General features: G+C 46.1%; 1 protein-coding gene and 1 pseudogene across 1 annotated transcript; both read right to left on the bottom strand.

Annotated features, from left to right (window-relative positions):
- Positions 1–208: 208 nt before the first annotated feature.
- On the bottom strand, positions 209–5,019 carry LOC125157368 (melanoma-associated antigen B1-like). Its single transcript, XM_047844009.1, has 2 exons — positions 4,945–5,019; positions 209–1,763 (listed from the first exon to the last, which is right to left on the bottom strand). Exon 2 carries the CDS (start codon positions 1,715–1,717, stop codon positions 737–739), a length of 981 nt encoding a protein of 326 aa, XP_047699965.1. The 5' UTR covers positions 1,718–1,763; positions 4,945–5,019; the 3' UTR covers positions 209–736.
- Positions 5,020–11,147: 6,128 nt separating this feature from the next.
- On the bottom strand, positions 11,148–18,792 carry LOC125156934 (melanoma-associated antigen B4-like; annotated as a pseudogene).
- Between the last annotated feature and the right edge of the window lie 303 nt (positions 18,793–19,095).

Genomic DNA, 19,095 nt, shown 5'->3' with positions numbered 1-19,095 from the left:
TTTTTTTAACTTGTCTTTTACGTATTAGAATTCATCACACCATCTTCCTTATATAGTAACTGCCGTTAAAAATCTATGCCAGGTGCAGGGTCTTCTTTATCGTCAGCATCATCGCTACTAATATATAACCTTCCAAAGAGCAGACACTCAATTAATGGTGAGAATAAACTGGGCACTGAGTGAGGAACGTAACTTATTATTCTTTATTTTTCTCCGAACTCTTCAATAAATTAAGGACATTGAGGTATATATCCTTGAATTTCACAAAGAGACAGACAAAAATAAGACAAACCAAGATGTAACTACATTTTACTTTGTTTCTATTTTAAAACTAGAGCTATATTTTTGCTGGTTCTTTCCTATTTCTGAAAAAAATCCCCATTCCAAAGCCATATTATCTTGCTCTGGAACTCAAAGAAGACACAAGGATTTTCAAGCTACATTACACAATACCAAAACTCTTACTCTTAAATCTTATTCTTAAACCTTACTCTTAAACCTGATAAACAGCAATATGTGATCCATGTCATTTATAAACTTGGATTCTGAATCTTATTAGATTCTTCTGAAACATTCTCTTTAAACATTCTTTTAAAACATTTGTAAGCTACTCAATGCACAACAGGAAAACAAAGAAGATATATTATGGTCTCTCCAACCCCACCTTAACCTCTCACTACTTAAAAGGTTGGCAGACCTCATCAAACACAAAGCGAAGAATCTGCCTCAGCCCTCTCTAAGGAGGAGCAGAGCGGCCAGATGCGGCCCGGGCTCGGGCTCTCTCTTCCTCATCTCGCAGAGCCTCTGCATAATGGTACGGGAAGGCACTGGGGACGGTGTCGTGGACCTTGGCCAAAAACTCGAGGATCTTCATCTTGCTGGTTTCAGCATGGGCTCTCTGGCCCCACAGGAACTCATAGCGTGGAGGATTGCTGTCGGGCACCTGGCGGTACTCCAGGTACTTTTCCTGCACCAAATCTTGGGTGATGAGCTTCCTGGGATCCCCGAAGATTGAATGCTTCCTTCCATCATAGACGCCCAAGATATTCAGGAATTCCCAGACGTCTTCTTCAGAGGCTTGATTGCCACTCAAGAAGATGACACCCAAGAGAGGAATGAGCAGCCCGCTCTTAGGTAAGCCAGAGCCAATGCTCACACTGCCGTCATCGGTGGTATCTAGGATGCTGACGAGAGTGTAGGCGAGACCGTTGGGCTTGACTTCCTTTAACTCGAGGCCAAACACCAGCTCCAAGTGCTCAGAAGCTCTCTTGAGGATCTCAGGGAAGTGCTCCTTAAACCTTCTGGTGACAATCTTCAGCATACTTGCCCTCATAATGGGCTCTTTCATGTTATGCTTCTCTAGCAGGAATTCCATCAGCATCCCCACCTTCCTGGTTAGAGGATCGTTTTGAGCTTTCTCAGCAGAAGTTGAGGCCTGGGACGAATTTTTACTTTCCTTAACCTGGCTCTTGGCACCTGCCTTAGATCTTCGCCGTGAAACACGCCCAGCAGGCTTGGCGGTGGCTTGGCCTTTCTGAGGCTCCTGGGAAGTGCCAGCAGCAGGGGAGCTCAGGGGAGCAGCCCCAGAAACAGGAGAGGAGGTGGACTCTTCAACCTCTGTTGCGGCAGCCTGAGCACCCTCAAGACCCTGCGATCCACTTCGGGCCTGGCGGCGTTTCTCGCGGGCACGGAGCTTACTCTTATGGCCCCGCGGCATGGCTGGCTCAGGGACAGCAGGCAGTGTGGGCAGGAGCTACCGACACCTGGAGCAGGGAAGATGAGAGTGTGAGCCCCTCAGCAGGGAGAGACCACCTCTGCAGGCTTTCTGAGAGGCACGGCTCTGGGACCCCCAGGGCTCTTGCACTCGGTCAGCCTGTCCCCTGTGAACCCAGTGGAGGAAGCCAGATTAAGTGAGCCCCAGGTTCCAGCTTGCCAGCCCTGCCTGTGGCTCACTGAGGTGACAAGTGGGACTGGTAGCATGTACCTTCTCTGTGTTCAAGGATAATCCATGATTATCACATCAACTCTTGGTAGGGCCCAGGACCTCTTTCCTGTGCTTCCATGAAATTGACATGTCGAAGCTCCCTGGGACCCACAAGCAGGAACTGAGAAGTGCTGACAGCACTGTGGGGCCCTCTCACTGCGGGGCTTGTTGGTCCTCAGTCCTCAGTCCTCATCTTTTCTACGCCTAGAGTTTGGGACCCTCCCTTCTATTGACAGGTGTTACACCCTCAACACAGGATCTCACCTCCCTTAGACTTGATGCAAAGAAATGAGAGGGAGTCTCAGCCTAATAATCCAGCTTTGGGCCTTCAGGGGCTGAACATGGGGACTTGGAAAGATTCTGTTCCTCCTACTCGGTGGAGGGCAGTGGTGGTGGTAGCTTCAGCTGTCCTCACTTTGCCTCTTGGGAGGATCTGGGACTCCCCCTCTCATGACCTGAGGAATTCTCCTTGTAATAAAGTCCACAAGTCACTGAGACCCAGTGGTAGAAGTGAGGGGTGGCTGTATTTGGCCACAGTGTCCATAGTCTCTAGAGGCTGAAAGCTATAGCAGGTGGGCTGAGGCCCTATTATGTGTAGTCCTCACTTTTTACTCAAAAGATGGCCTGGGATTCTTCCTGCTACTGACCCATCAGATCAATCTTCTCACTCCCCTGTTATCTCTGAGTGGGACCTGATGGGCACCTCTAATGAACAACTATTCCTGGAGACTCCTGGGACTGACGAGAAGGAGAGAGATCACTGGGGGGGGGGGGGGCGCCCTGCTGGTATGGGGCAGAGTTGCACACAGTCCTCAAGGCCCTCTCCGTGAGTCCTGGTGAAACCTGGAGATCCTCCCTTTGTTGACCTGAGCTCCCTCAGGTGGTATTAAGATTTTTGCCATCCTGAAAACCCCAGGATGAAAGAAACAGTGAGCCACTTCCAGTCACCCTATCCATGGACTCCCTGGATTGGTAGCAGGGGTTAGATTCCACGGACTTCGCCCTTCTGACATCACTTACCTCTTTAGTCCTAATTTGGACACAGGATCTAGGTTCCTCCCTCAGCCCACCTGGGTCTTCTAGGTTTGGACCAAGGCCCTTATCTCCCTGAGGCTTATGATGTGGAAGTGAGGGCTGACGCATCTGGCTACCTCTACCTGAGGTTTCCCAGGGCTGGAGGGGGCAGAACTTCGTGGGCCCCAGAGCTTTGGGTGGGTGCTCATCTCAGTCATCCATCAGTGCCTTCATCCTCACCTCAGGAAGGACCTGGAAATCTTTTGTGTCTTGGCTTAAGGACTATCCCATCATTCTAAGGCCCCTGCCTCCCTGAGACCCCCTAGACAGAAGTAAAGTTTCCTGATCTAGCTACAACTGTGTGTGGACTTCCAAGGCTGACAGGAAGGGATTCTGTTGCCCTCAATGCTGTGGTGTAGGTGGTCCCCTCAATTCTTAGGTCTTTTCCTTGGGTCCTGGCAGTACCTGAAAATCTTCTATACACTGACTTGATGCTTCCCCCACCAATAAGATTCCTCACTTTCCTGAGATTCCCTGGAAGAAGTGAGTGACATTTATCATGTCACTATGTCTGAGTCTCCTAGTTCTGAGAAGGCTCTAAGTGGTTCACCTTTTTCTGGGAACGGTCCGCTCATCTGTAATCAGTGTCACTACCTTGACTCCTATTAGGAACCAGGTCTCCTTCCTTTGCTGAATGGGGCCTCTCCAATTAGACCAAACGTTTCCTTAAAGGAAATGAGGGGGTACTTCAGCCAGAGAGGCTGGCTTCCTGGCTTCCTGAGGCTGACTGCACAGGTGGAATTTCTGTGGCCTCCTCTGTTCTAGGGTAGTTGTCTCATTTCTACAGGATTTGTACCCTGACATATGGCATGACATGGGACTCCTCTTCCTCTGCTAAACTGGGCAGCCAACCCTTAAACTACGGCTCAGGCCCCAGACATGCTTCAGAGGAGACTGTGCCTTTGTGTAACCGGCTCACCAGGAAGCAAACATTTAAAAAGTACAAATGACATCACAAGGGCACTAACAATAACAACAAAAACAATAAATATACCAGTAAAAGATGGAGTCTTTTGGGATTCCTCCCTCTATGTGAGTCTACAAGCCTCAAAGCAAAGGCCTCACGTCCATGAGTAGCTAGAAGAAAAGTTAGTGTGCTGCACATCTGGGTGCCTTATCTGGACACTTCCATATCTGAGAGTGGGGGTGCAGTTCTGTGCATTTCCCTATTTTTTTTAAAAAATATTTATTTTTGAGCCAGAGAAACAGAGCGCGGGAGCTGGGGAGGGGCAGAAAGAGAGGGAGGGAGAGAATCCCCAGCGGGCTCCACGCTGTCAGCTGCGGAGCCGGATGCGGGGCTCGAACTCACCAGCCATGAGATCGTGACCTGAACAGAAATCAAGCGTCAGCCGCTCACCCAACTGAGGCATGCAGGCGCGCCCGCGGCTCCGTGTTTTGAGGAGAGGTCCCCTCGTTAGTACGGGTGGTCCTAGCCTCACTCCTTTTAGGGCCAAGCCTCCTCCCTCCGCCAACCGGGCCGCCTTCCTTAGGGAAGGCCTTTCCCTCCCTGAGCCACCCCCTAGGCAAAACCGGGGGGTTCTCTTAGCCGAGCTACTCTAGGGCATTCCAAAACTGCCAGCAGGAGTGGGGGTCTGCGCAGTCACCCGGAGGGGCGTACCCTCATGAGTTCCAAGGGTCCCGCCTTGTCCCCTGCGAGGTCCCAGACCACCTCCTTTGCCTAAAGAAGTCGTTCCCTTTAGACAAAAGCCCTCCCGTCCCTGAGGCCATCCCGGTGGCTACGAGGACCACGGCTACGGGACTGCTAGGCCTCACATTCCGCCGGGACCGCCCGGAGCCGGGGCCAAACGGGCCCATGGCGGGGAGGGGTCCCCTCTGTTACGGGGGCGCGGGGCGTCGTCTCCTCGGGTCCCGATCGGCGTCCTCACCTCACTTTCAGCCCGGTCCCGGGAATCCGGCCGCCGCCGAACAAACGCCGCGCGCCCTCCGCCTTGAGGTCCGGGCCCGAAAGGAAGTCGGCGCAGCCGCATCCGGCCCTCGGCGGCGGCCGCCCGGGGTCTCCGAGGGCCGAAAGCAGGGGTGGGGCGCTCTAGGACCCCACCGCCGAGAACTCGGTGGTCCCCGCGTCCTGGCTCAGGGTCCTCCCCACGTCCGTCAGGGCCTGGGGCTCCTCCCCCTGCCGGCCTCCAAAGTTCCACTCTCCTGACTTGCCAGAGGGGAATCTCTGGTCCCGCGGTGCGTGGCTACCCCTTCCTGGGCTGCACAAGCCTGGCGAGAGGCGCGGTGCTCTACGAGCCTCCTTCTTTCGGGAGAGATTCACTTGCATTCAAGGGCCACACCCTGACTCCTGTGAGACAAGGCTATTCCTTCCCTGAGACTCACGAGGTAGAGTGAGGCGACTCCTCAGTTGGAGCTCTTCTGGGTTCCCCAGTGCTAGGAAAGGCGCGGGACTCTATTTAGCCCCCTCTGCTTCGGGGGTCCCCTCAGAACACTCATGGTCTTCACGTGAATTCTTGTTACGGTCCAGGTCCCTCTCTCTGCAACAGTGAGGCATCTTCCATTAAACGGAGGCCCTCACCTCCCTGAGACCTTCGAGGCTGAAATCAGACTGACATCTCTGCCCGGGGCTTCCCAGGGTCGGCATGAGAGGAGATATTTGGGGCCTCTGTTTGTGCGGTGGGTGCTGCTCTTAGTCCACATTTGGGTCCTCACCTTGATGGAAGACCCATCCAGGTAACTTCACTCTCTGCTTTCCCGTAGCTGCTCATGTTACATCAAGGTCCTCCTTTCCTGAGAATTCCAAGTTGGAAGTGAGGGTGATCCTGGCCTGAGCATGGTCCTTCAGTGCCTCCAAGAACAGACAGTAGGGATGCGATGCTAACCACTTCTGGCTGGGGTCTCTCATCATTTCTCATTCATGGTCCTCACAATATCTTTCAGAGACTGGGATTCTTTCCACTGAGCTCAAGTCACCATCTTTAAGTCTTTGGATGACCCCAATATGTTGGGAGAGCTGTTTCTTCAGTACTCATTCATGGGGGTTCTCTTCTTTGCCTGTCTCTTAATTAAAGGCTTCCTGGGAAACGACATGTACCTGTAAACACTTGACTAGTTTCTCTATTGCAAATCTTGCAGAACATGAGTCTGGGTCCCAAGAGTGCTGCAAGATAAGGAAAGTGCAGCATACCTCAGGGAGCCCAGGACAGGTGTATGCTGAGGAAAGAAACAAAAAAACCACCGCTGATATATTCCTTCTCTTCCCCAACCACACTTAGGGTGGCTCTAAAAGATTTACTTTTTACAGAGAAGGATGGAACCAGATGATTTTGTGAGCCCCTCATCTTTTGAGGATATCTGATTTTTCACAGGTAGATGATCATACTGTCACTGTCTCTCTCCTTTATTCATATCTCTTATTTATTTTGATATTCTTATTGCTCTGGTTATGTATTCCAATCCAGTATTTTGGTCACAGTGTTTTTCTTTTCCTCACTTGAGAAACATTTTGGAGTTGAAGAAAGTGAATTCAGTGATCCAGGGCCAGCCTCAGGCTGGGAGAAGCGGAAAAGTGTGAGCTCTGGACAAATTCAGACCAAGGGTCTAGTCCTAGCCCCATCACTTATTAGCTCTGTGAACCAGGTGCATCACGAAGTTCTGTGAGCCTCAGGCCCTGCGTCTGTGAAGTGGGTTTGTTAAATCCTGTCTCACAGGCTGGTGGAACATGGTTAATGTATGCAAAGTACCTGGAAAGATGCCCGGAATGCATTGAGACTTTACACAATGCCTGTTATTACATTGATTCGGATTATTTTGACCCCAGAGGATACCACCCCCACCCTGATGGAATATTTGTTTTAGTCTAGGAGATATCAGAGAATATATGCCTTTTAGGACATGGAACACTAAATCAGTTCAAAATGCTGCTTCTAAAGACACTCTAAGTAAATCCCCCCCCCCCCCAATAAATCATATTTCATATGTGGGGGAATCTTTTCGAGTTGAATGCAACTCAAATTTCTAGAATTGGATTCAAAGACTAATTCCTTCCTCTCAGCTGCCCATTTACCCAAACACCCGATCTTCATTAATTTCACCATCACCTAAAATCCATACCTCCCTTCAAGTTTGCAGAATTAGAAGCAAAATAAAAACAAAACAAAACAAAACAAAACAAAACAAAACAAAACAAAACAAAAAACACTGAATTTGAGTGCTTTTAATAAAATGGGCTCGGACTCCCCAACTTACAGCAAAGAGTGCCCGCCCAGTGGCTTCTGAGTTTCCAACCTCAAAAGAGCACCACCCTTATGTCTCAGAAACTCCCTGAAGATGATTTACATAAAACACCCGGTTTGTGCTCTATTCACCTGCACTGGGGTCAGAAGCACCGACACGTTCCATCCCTGCCTGGGGTGGAGATCCCCTCTAGTTTACTCACAATCCCAAAGGAACTGCTAAAGGGAGTTTTCCATTCCAGACTTAAATCTCTCCACTTGGAGCCCCATCACCTGGCTCCTGTTCCCCAGTTACACAGCCGCATTTAGCCCACCGTAGAGCTATAACTTCAAATTACTTCCCATCATAGGGCTTTTAGCTGCCCAAAGTCCAAAGCTGCCTTGCCTCAGGGCATTTTACACTAGTACTCTTCATCGGGAGCCCCTCCCTCCTTTCTACCCTTTATTTTTACTAGTCCTTTCCATCTTAGGAAATAACTCACCACCTACTTTATATGAGAGCTGCTCTTAGACTCCACAGTTTTAGAGGCACGGGTTGGGCCTATTTTTCTTATCATCCCCGGTACTAGCCAGGAGCCTTCCAAAGAGCAGGTGCTAAATTAACATTTGAGCAATTAAAGAGCAAGTGTTCAAGTCAAATTTGTTATGATTTAATTTCATTTTGACTAAGCTAAGCAAATCCAGGTACATATACTTCAATTTTATAAAGACTAAAAGGAAGAAAACAAACCAAGAAGCGACTACATTTCACTTTTTTTTTTTTTTTCTGGATCTCATGATCACACAGACTTTACTGTGGAGTAGTTTCCTTTTTCACGAAAAAATCCATACTCCAACATCACGGCACCTAGTTCTATGTGACAAGAAATGTTTCAAGGGTTTCAATTTGTTTTACAAAATACCCAAATTCTTATTTTTCAACCTGATAAACTCCAATAAATGTATGATCCATGTCATTCACAAACTTGGATTCTGAAGCTAAATAGAACTTTAATTGAAAGGAAAGACATTTGAAACTAGGAAGAAAAAGCTAAATCTCCAATTTAAACAAAATGTACCATAACACAAATGTATTACACTGTGTTCTCATGAGCTGCACCAGGGCCCTCCACTAGTTTCAAGATCAACTGCTTTCCTTAACCACGAATAAGCTGCCTCAGCCATCCCTAGGGAGGAGAGTAGCTGCTGGACATGGCCCGGGAACGTGCACTGGCCTTGGCAGTGGAGGCTGCCCTGGCTGCGGCTCGGGCTCTCTCTTCCTCATCTCGCAGCCTCTTCCTAATGGCATGGGAAGGCCGTGATGTTGGCAAAAATGCCAACACTTTTTTTTTTGTTTTGTTTTTACTTTCCTTTTTTATTTCTTTAATTTATCCAAGTTAGTTAACATATAGTGTAATAATAATTTCAGGAATAGAATTTAGTGAGTCATCACTTACATGTAACACCCAGTGGTCATCCCAACAAGTGTCCTCCTTAATGCCCATCACCCATTTAGCCCATCCCCCGACCCAACACCCCTCTGGCAACCCTCAATTTGTTCTCTGTATTTAAGTCTCTTATGGTTTGTCTCCCTCTCTGTTTTTATATTATTTTTGCTTCCCTTCCTGTATGTTCATCCATTTTGTATCTTAAATTCCCCATATAAGTGAAATCATATATTTGTTCTGACTGACTTATTTTGCTTAGGATAATACTCTCTAGTTCGAACCATGCACTTGTTGCAAATGGCAAGATTTTGACTACCGAGTAATATTCCATTGTATATACATACCACATCTTTTTTATCCATTCATCAGTCGATAGACATTTGGGCTCTTTCCATACTTGAGCTATTGTTCATAGTGCTACTACAAACATTGGGGTGCACATGCCCCTTCGAATCGGCATATTTGTATCCTTTGGATTAATACCTAGTAGCACAATTGCTGGGTCGTATGGTAGTTCTAAGTTTCTGAGAAACCTCCATACTGTTTCCAGAGTGGCTGCATCAGTTTGTATTCCACCAGCAGTGCAAACGTGTTCCTCTTCTGCCGCACCCTCGCCAACATCTGTTTTTTTTTTTTTTTTGCAATTCCAGTTTTTATTTTATTTTATTTTTTTTTATTTTATTTTTTTTTCTCCTTGTACTTTGGCTTTTTTTTTTTTTTAATTTTTATTTATTTATTTTTTTTTATGAAATTTATTGACAAATTGGTTTCCATACAACACCCAGTGCTCATCCCAAAAGGTGCCCTCCTCAATACCCATCACCCACCCTCTCCTCCCTCCCACCCCCCATCAACCCTCAGTTTGTTCTCAGTTTTTAAGTCTCTTATGCTTTGGCTCTCTCCCATTCTAACCTCTTTTTTTTTTTTTTTCCTTCCCCTCCCCCATGGGTTCCTGTGAAGTTTCTCAGGATCCACATAAGAGTGAAACCATATGGTATCTGTCTTTCTCTGTATGGCTTATTTCACTTAGCATCACACTCTCCAGTTCCATCCACGTTGCTACGAAAGGCCATATTTCATTTTTTCTCATTGCCACGTAATATTCCATTGTGTATATAAACCACAGTTTCTTTATCCATTCATCAGTTGATGGACATTTAGGCTCTTTCCATAATTTGGCTATTGTTGAGAGTGCTGCTATGAACATTGGGGTACACGTGGCCCTATGCATCAGTGCTCCTGTATCCCTTGGATAAATTCCTAGCAGTGCTATTGCTGGGTCATAGGGTAGGTCTATTTTTAATTTTCTGAGGAACCTCCACACTGCTTTCCAGAGCGGCTGCACCAATTTGCATTCCCACCAACAGTGCAAGAGGGTTCCCGTTTCTCCACATCCTCTCCAGCATCTATAGTCTCCTGATTTGTTCATTTTGGCCACTCTGACTGGCGTGAGGTGATACCTGAGTGTGGTTTTGATTTGTATTTCCCTGATAAGGAGCGACGCTGAACATCTTTTCATGTGCCTGTTGGCCATCCGGACAACATCTGTTGTTTTATGAGTTGTTCATTTTAGCCATTCTGACAGCTGTGAGGTGGTATCTCATTGTGGTTTTGATTTGTATTTCCCTGATGATGGGTGATGTTGAGCATTTTCTCATGTGTCTGTTAGCCACCTGGATGTCTTCTTTGGAAAAGTGTCTAGTCATGTCTTTTTGCCCATTTATTCACTGGATTTTTGTTTTTTGGGTGTGGAGTTTGAAAAGTTCTTTACAGATTTGGGATACTAACCCTTCATCTGATATGTCGTTTGCAAATATCTCGTCCCATTCCGTCGGTTGCCTTTTAGTTTTGCTGATTGTTTCCTTCACTGTGCAGAAGCCTTTTATCTTAACGAGGTCCCTCCTGATAGTTCATTTCTGCTTTTGTTTCCTTGTCTCTGGAGACATGTCAAGTAACACTTTGCTGTGGCTGAGGTCAAAGAGGTTGTTGCCTATTTTCTCCTCTCGGATTTTGATGGCTTCCTGCCCTACATTTAGGTCTTTCATCCATTGTGAGTTTAGTTTTGTGTATGATGTTAAGAATGTGGTCTAAGTTCATTCTTCTGCATGTCGCTGTCCAGTTTTCCCAGCACCATCTGCTGAAGAGACTGTCTTTTTTCCATTGGATTTCCTCCTTTGTCAAAGATTAGTTGGGCAAACATTTGTGGGTCCCTTTCTGGGCTCTCTATTTTGTTCCATTGATCGGAGTGTCTGTTTTTGTGCCATTACCATACTGTCTTGATGATTACAGATTTATAGTATAGCTTGAAGTCTGGGATGTGATGCCTCCTGCTTTAGTTTTCTTTTTCAAGACCACTTTGGCTATTCGGGGTCTTTTCTGGTTCCATACAAATTTTAGGATTCTTTGTTCTAGCTCTGTGAAGAATGCTGGCGTTATTCTGATGTGGACCGCACTGAATATGTCAACTGCTTAAAACTCCAGCACTTTCATCTTGCTGGGTTCAGCGTGGGTTCTTGGGACCGACAGGAATTTATAGCGTGGAGGATCACTGTTGGGCACCTGTCTGTACTCCAGGTACCTTTCCTGCTCTCAATTTTCTGTGATGAGCTCCCTGGGCTCTCCAAAGACTAAATGCTTCATCTCAACACAGATTCTCAAAGGCATTTAGGGATCTCCAGATGTCCTCCTCATTGTCATACCTGCCATTCAAGAAGGTGACACCCAGGAGAGGCAATGAGAAGCCCATTCTTAGGAAAGCCTCAGCCACTGATCACACTGCCATCGTTGGTGAGGTCTAGGTGGCTGGAAAGGGTGTAGGAGTGGCCACTGGGTTTGACTTCCTTCAATTCGAGGCCAAAGACCAGCTCCAAGTGCTCAGAGGTCCTCTTGAGGATCTCAGGCAAGTGCCCCTTATACTTTTTGTTCACAACCTTCAGCAGTGCTGCCTGCATCATGGGCTCCCTCCCTGCATGCTTCCCCAGTAGAAAGTGCATCAACATGCTCACCTTCCTGGTTAGGGAATATTTCAGTGAGTTCTCAGTGGAGAATGGGGCTTCAGAGCAGTTTGAACGTTCTCATCTTGGCTCTTGACACCTTGTTCAGACCTCGTGCATGAAATGACTGCAGAAGTAATGCCGGTGGATAGAGTTCTCTGAGGCTCCTAGGAATGCCAGCAATAAGAAAATCTGAGGGAACATCCCCAAAACAGGAGAGGAGAAGGGGGACCCTTTTCTGTTGTGGTGGCCTGAGCCCCCTTGAGATCCTTCGGCCTGGTGGTATTTCTCAGGTGGATGAACCTCCTCTTCTGATACTGAGGAATGATGACTCTGTGGTCATCAACAGCAGGCAGAACAGTAAGTACTGTGGGCCCCTGGAGGAGGGACAATGAGATGCACCTTCAGCAGGGATATTCCACCTTGGTGTTAAACAAAGCCACTCCTGCAGGTTTTATTGAGGACACTCTCTCACTTATGAGGCTATCGTTCTCCTAGTCAGCCTGTCTCTGAGAACCTACTGGAGACAGAGTGAGCCTTAGGCTATAGCCTGTCAGCCCTTTTACTGACTAGTGTGACAGCACGGCTGGCAGTGGGGCCACATGTTCCAACAGGGCAAGGGATCCTCTACGTTTACCTTCAAAATTATCATGATGACTTTCGGTAAAGCTGCAAAACCCTCCTCTCAATTACACTGCAATTGATACCTCAAGGTTCCCTGGGACTCATTAAAAAAAAAAAAAGTGAGAAAGGCACCTTAGTTAACCACCCTTACCAGGAGGCACTCAGTGCTTATGGCTCTGTGGGAACCTCTTTGTATTGGGCTTGCTAGGTCCTAAATATCCACTCAGGGTCCTCATTTGGACACCACACAGGGCTGTGGACTCCTCCCCCACCCCGCCTTCTGATGACTGGCCACTGGACCTTCAGACCAAGAATCTCTAGATCTGATATAAAAAGTGATGGCAATCCATGAAAGAAATAATTGATAAGCTAGCCTTCACTATAAAGCTTTTGCCCTGCAAAAAAACATCACGAGAACAAGAAGATGAGCCACATACTGGGAGAAAATGTTTACAAAAAAAAATACCGATGAATGCTGTTATCCAAAATAAACAAAGAACACTTAAAACTCAAGAAGAAAACCAACAACCCAATCAAAAAATGGGCAAAATATATGAACAGATACCTCATCAAGGAAGATATGTAGATGGCAAATAATCATATGAAAACATGCTTAGCATCATCTGTCATTAGAAAGTGACACATTAAAATAAAAATGAGGGGCACCTCAGTGTCTGAGTTGGTTAAACGTCTGACTCTTGATTTCAGCTCAGGTCATGATCTCATGGGTTCATGAGTTTGAGCCCCACATCCAGCTCTGCTCTGACAGTGCCGAGCTTGCTTGGGATTCTCTCTCTCTCTCCCTCACTCTCTCCTCTTCCCCTGCTTGCACAATCGCTTTCTCCTTCTCTCTCTCTCAAAATAAATAAACTTGAAAAAATAAAAATGAATTACCACTGCATGCCTTTGAGAGTGGCCAAAATTCAAAGCACTGACAACAGCAAATGCTGGTGAGGATATGGAGCAAGAAGAACTCTCATTCACTGTTGGTGGGGATGCAAAATGGCACAGCCACTCTGCAAGACGGTTTGGAAATTTCTTACTGCACCAAACGTATCTACACTGTTGGTGGGAATGTAAATTGGCACAGCCACTTGGAAAACAGTATGGAGGTTCACCAAAAAATTAAAAATAGAACTACCATATGATTCAGCAATCCAACTTCTGGTCATATATCCAAAGGGACTGAAATGAGGATTTTGAAGATATATCTGCACTCCTATGTTCATTGCAGTGTTACTCACAACAGCTAGGATATAGAAACAGTCTAAATGTCTATTGATGGACAGACAAATGGATAAAGAAAATATGAAACATACATACAAAGAAATATCATTCACCCTTAGAAAGGAGGAAACCTTGCCAGTTGCAACAGTATAGATGAACCTGGAGGGCATTATGCTAAATGAAATAAGGCTGACACAAAAGGACAGATACCACTTATATGAGGAATCTAAAATAGTCAGACTGACAGAAGCAGAGAGTGGAATGGTGCTTGCCAGGGTCTGGGAGAAGGGTGAAATGGGGAAGTATTAATCAAAGGTTACAAAGTTTCAGTTATAGAAGATACATAAATCCTAGAGATCTACTGGACAGCATAGAGCCTATAGTTAACAAGACTGCACTGTACACTTAAAATTTGGCTAAGAGGATAGATCTTATAAGGACTGTTCTTAGAATACATAAATAAGGTGGGAGGAAACCTTTGTAGGTGGTGGATATTTTTATAACAAATTGTGGAGGCACTTTCATGAGTACGTACTTATCTGCAAATTCATCAATTGGTACACATTAAATTTGCACAGCTTTTTGTCTATCATACCTCAAAAGAGTGTTCTTTTAAATAAAACAACAACTAAACATACTATACCACCTAGCAATCATGCTTCTTGGTATTTACCCAAATGAGTTGAAATCTTACATCCTCAAAACAAAAACAAAACAAAACCTGCACATGGATGTTTATAGCAGCATTATTCATAGTTGCCAAAACTTGAAAGCAACCAAGACGTCTTTCAGCAGGTAAATGGATAAACTATGGTACATCCCAGCAATGGAATACAAGCATACCTTGTTTTATTGTGCTTCACTTTACTGCACTTTGCACATATTGCATTTATTAAATTCAAGTTTTGTGGCAAGCCTGTACCGAGCAATTCTCTTGGCACCATTTTTCCAAAAGCATGTGCTCACTTTGTATCTCTGTGCCACATTTTGGTAAAACTTGCAGTATCTCAAACTTTTTCATTGTTATTTGCTACCGTGATCTGTGATCAGCGATGTCACTCTTGCAATTGTTTTGGGGCGCCACAAATCACACCCATATATGAGGGTGAGTTTAGTTGATAACTGCTGATTGCTCCACTGACCGGCCATTCCCCATATGTTTCCCTCTCCTCAGGCCTCCTTATTGCCTAAGGCACAAAGATATTGAAATTTGGCCAATTAATAACCAACCCTACTCTGGCCTCTCAACATTCAAGTGATAGGAAGAGTCATATATCTCCAACTTTAAATCAAACGCTAGAAATGATTAATTAAGCTTAGTGAGGAAGGCGTGTCCAAAGTCGAGAAAGCCAAAAGCTAGGCCTCTTGCACTGAAGTTATCTAGGTTGTAAATGCAAAGTAAAAGTTCTTGAAAGAAATTCAAAGTGCTATTCCAGTGAGCACACAAATGATAAGAAAGCACAACAGCCTTCTTGTGGATATGGAGAAAGTTCGAGTGGTCTAGATGGAAGATCAAAACCAGTCCGGACATTCTTTTAAGCCAAAGCCTAATCCAGAGCTTTAGGCTCTCTCAATTCTGTGAAGGCTGAGAGAGGTGAGGCAGCCACGTAAGGAAAGTGTGAAGCCGGCAGAGGTTGGTTCATGAGGTTCAAGGAGAAAGTTCTTCCCGTAACATGAGCATGCCAGGTGAAGGGGCACGTGCTGATGGAGAAGCTGCGGCAGGTTACCCAGAAGATCTAGCTAAGAGCATTCGTGAAGGTGGCTGCACTACACAGATTTTCAGTGTAAATAAAACAGCTTGATGCTGCAAGAAGATGCCACGTAGGGCTTTCATAACTAGATAGGAGAAGTCAATGCCCAGCTTCAAAGCTTCAAAGGACAGGCTGACTCTCTTGTTAGGGGTTAATGCAGTTGGAGACAAAGTTGAAGCCCAAAGCTCATTTACCAAATGAGTGGAGAGAACTGGAATTAGCATGAGAACTAGAATTATGATTGGAGCCTAAAGATGGGACTGCACTGATGCAATCTCGTAATAAAAGAGATGAGGAGTTTAATGGATGAGAAGCTGCTTCTAATGGATGAACAAAAAAAAAAAAAAAAAAGGTAGTTTCTTGAGCTAAAAACTATTCTTGGTGAAAACGCTTGAAAGATTGTTGAAATGACAACAAAGGATTTAGAATATTACATAAACCTAGCTGATAAATCAGCAGCAGAGTTTGAGACGATTGACTCCAACGTGAAAGAAATTCTGGGGTGGGTAAAAAAAAACTATCAAACAGCATCACATGCTATGGAGAAATTATCTGTGTGAGGAAGAGTCGATCAAGGTGGCGAACTTCAGTATTGCCCTATTTTAAGAAATTGCCACAGCCACCCCAACCTTCAGCAACCACCGCCTTGATCAGTCGGCAGCCCTCAACATCAAGGCAAGGCCCTCCACCAGCAAAGAGGTGATTTTCTTTTTTTTTTTTTTTTTTAATTTTTTTTTTTCAACGTTTATTTATTTTTGGGACAGAGAGAGACAGAGCATGAATGGGGGAGGGGCAGAGAGAGAGGGAGACACAGAATCGGAAACAGGCTCCAAGCTCTGAGCCATCAGCCCAGAGCCTGACGCGGGGCTCGAACTCACGGACCGCGAGATCGTGACCTGGCTGAAGTCGGACGCTTAACCGACTGCGCCACCCAGGCGCCCCAAAGAGGTGATTTTCTGAAAGCTCAGACGATGGCTAACACTTTTTTAGCAATGAAGCATTTTAAAATTAACGTATGCATGTTGTTTTTTGTTTACACATAATACTATAGCACACTTAATAGACTACGGTAGAGTATAAACATAACCTTTATATGCACCGGGAAACCAGAACATTCATTTGACTCACTTTATTGTGATACTCTATTGCTGTGGTATGGAACCAAACCCGCGTATCACTGAGTTATGTCTGTATTGTTGGGTGTGAAAAGAAATGAGCTAATCAAGCCACAGAAAGACAGGGAAAAACTTTAGATGCGTAGTACTCAGTGAAAGAAACCAATGTGAAAAGGCTACATACAACATGATTCCAACTGTAGAACATTCTGGAAAAGGCAAAACTGCTGGAAAAGTAATAAGATCAGTGGTTGCCAAGGGTTATGGGTGGGGGAGGGAGGGATGATCGGGACAGAACGTACAACAGCAAGACCAAAGCCTGATGTAACTATGGGCTTTGCCGAGCTAATGACGTAGTGGTGCGAGTTCACAGGTTGCGCCACAGGTAGCACTCTGGGGCAGGACGCAGAAAGTAGGGGAGGCTGTGTGCGTCAGGAAGAGGGTACCTGGGAGTTCTCTGTACTTTCTGCTCAGTTTTGCTGTGAATGTAAAATTGCTCTAGAAAATGAGGTTGCTGTTTGAAAAATAAGTGATGTTGGGGGCGCTCAGGTTCACACCCTGCCCTGGGGATTTAAGTCTGGAGTGCAAGGGCAGGGCCACCAGGTTTGTTTTCCCGTTTTCAGGGATGGGTGGTCCATCCGTTCTCACTCAGTTTCCTCGACCTGACTCCTGGCAGGGCCCGAGGTTCCTCTCTTTCTTGATCTGAGGGCATTTCCTCAGAGGAAGGCTTATACTTTATTTGGCCACATGTGCCATGGTGTCCCGCAGGTGACGGCTATGGCAGGCACCTATGATATGGTGCTCCCACTCAGGTTTCGAAGTCAGTGTCCTAAATCTGCCTTATGTGATGTCCCAAGACTCCTCTCTCTGACCTGAGACCTCCCAACTTTTCTATTAGCCCTGAGAAGGATAGGAAGCCATCTCTGACTGACAATTATGCCTGGATCTCTCACGACAGTAGGAAGGATTCTGTGAGGTCTCCACTGATACACAGTGGTCCCTGACCTCTTCAGGATACTGGCCTTCCTCCTGGCACACCTTGGGAATCCTACCTCTCCTGACCAGAGTCAACCAAGCTCAGGCCGAGCTCTTCACCTTCTCGGCCTGTTACGTGGAAACCAGTTTCAGCCACGTCCTTCCAAGGCTGTTTGGGGACCCTGAGGGCTGACAGCAGGGGACAGGCATCTATGGGCCACACTGTTCTGGGTGGGTGCTTTTGTCATTCCTCATTCAGGGTCCTCAATCTCATACGTGTCAGCGACTCTAGTGACCTGAGGCCACCCTCCTACGGCAGGACTCACCTGTCCTTGAGAACCCTGAGGACTAAGTGAGGGGATGCTCACGCTTGGCCTAGCAGGAGCATCCCCTCACGTACGGCTCCTGTTTCTTGACGCAAGGCTTCCTGTGAAAGGTCACATCCCTGCAAACTCTGGACTATTTCCCTATAGCAAATCGTTCAGAGATTGGGTCCGTGTCCCAGGAGTGATGCGAGGTAGGAAGCGATAGCACAAGGCAGAGACCCCAGAACAGATGTGCTGTCAAAGAAAAAAAAATACTTTAATCCACTTCTTGAGCAATCACACTTAGTGTTTTATGTATTTATGTAAGTTCTGTTTGAATGAATGTAACTTTCTTTATGGGACGGGTCGTCCAAAATGATTTTGTGAGCTCCTGATCTTCGAGGCTGACTTTGAATATATAGATGATCCTATCGTCACTGAATATTATCTCTTTCCCTTATTCACACTTCTCAATTATTTTGATATGGTAATTGCTATGGTTATGTATTCCACTCCAGTGTCTTGGGCAAAAAGAGTCCTTTTTAGTACCTGAGATACTTTCTGTAGTAGTGAGAAAGAAGGGGAGTTAAGGACCACGACATCAGCCTCAGGTGCAGGGCAGTGGAAGTGTGGGCTGCAGACTAATTCAGGCCAAGGGTCTAGTTCCAACCCTGTCACTTAGCAGCCACGTGAAATTGGACAGCGATACCAGACTCTGTGAGGCGGTCTTTTCATCTGTGAAATGGGTTTGATGAGCTCTGTTTGGGGACTGGTAGGATGTCCATAATGCATGTAAAGTGCATGGCACATTGTGTGGCCTGTGTTGAGCTTTAAAGGATGCCAGTTCTTACTAGGATTAATTGGTCCCCTGGAGTTTCAACCCATTACAATGATCTCAATTAAATCATTTTTAATTCAGGGGATGTCAGAAACCATGCAGTGCTCCAGAACAAAGACAACTCTATCATACAAAATTGTGCTTGGCAAGGAACACTAAGTAGTATCTGTCCCATTAAAGTATGTCATTCAATGTTGGCATAAGGTAGACTTCCTTAGTAGATGCAACACAGAGCTCCTAGAATGTGTTTCAAGGCCCCAAAACTTACCTTCCTCTCAGCTGCCATTTGTTTGTTTGATTGCTTATTTATTTATTTACTTATTTATTTAGAGACAGAGACCATGCAAGTGGGGAAGGGGCAGAGAGAGAGTGAGAGTGAGAGAATCCCAAGCAGGCTCTGCACTGTCAGTGCAAAGCGTGTTGCGGGGCTTGAACCCACAAAACTGTGAGACCATGACCTGAGCCGAAACCAAGAGTTGGACGCTTAATGGACTGAGCCACCCAGGCGCCCCTCAGCCACCCTTCTTCCTAAACCACCCTGGCTTTCATTCTTTCACCCACCAACAAAAATCTAGACCTTGCCTGGAGT

The sequence above is a fragment of the Prionailurus viverrinus genome, chromosome X (genome assembly GCF_022837055.1).
Source record: "Prionailurus viverrinus isolate Anna chromosome X, UM_Priviv_1.0, whole genome shotgun sequence".
Classification (NCBI taxonomy): Eukaryota; Metazoa; Chordata; class Mammalia; order Carnivora; family Felidae; genus Prionailurus; species Prionailurus viverrinus.
The sequence above is the reverse complement of the archived record's forward strand: the minus strand, read 5'-3'. Positions and strand labels throughout refer to the sequence as shown.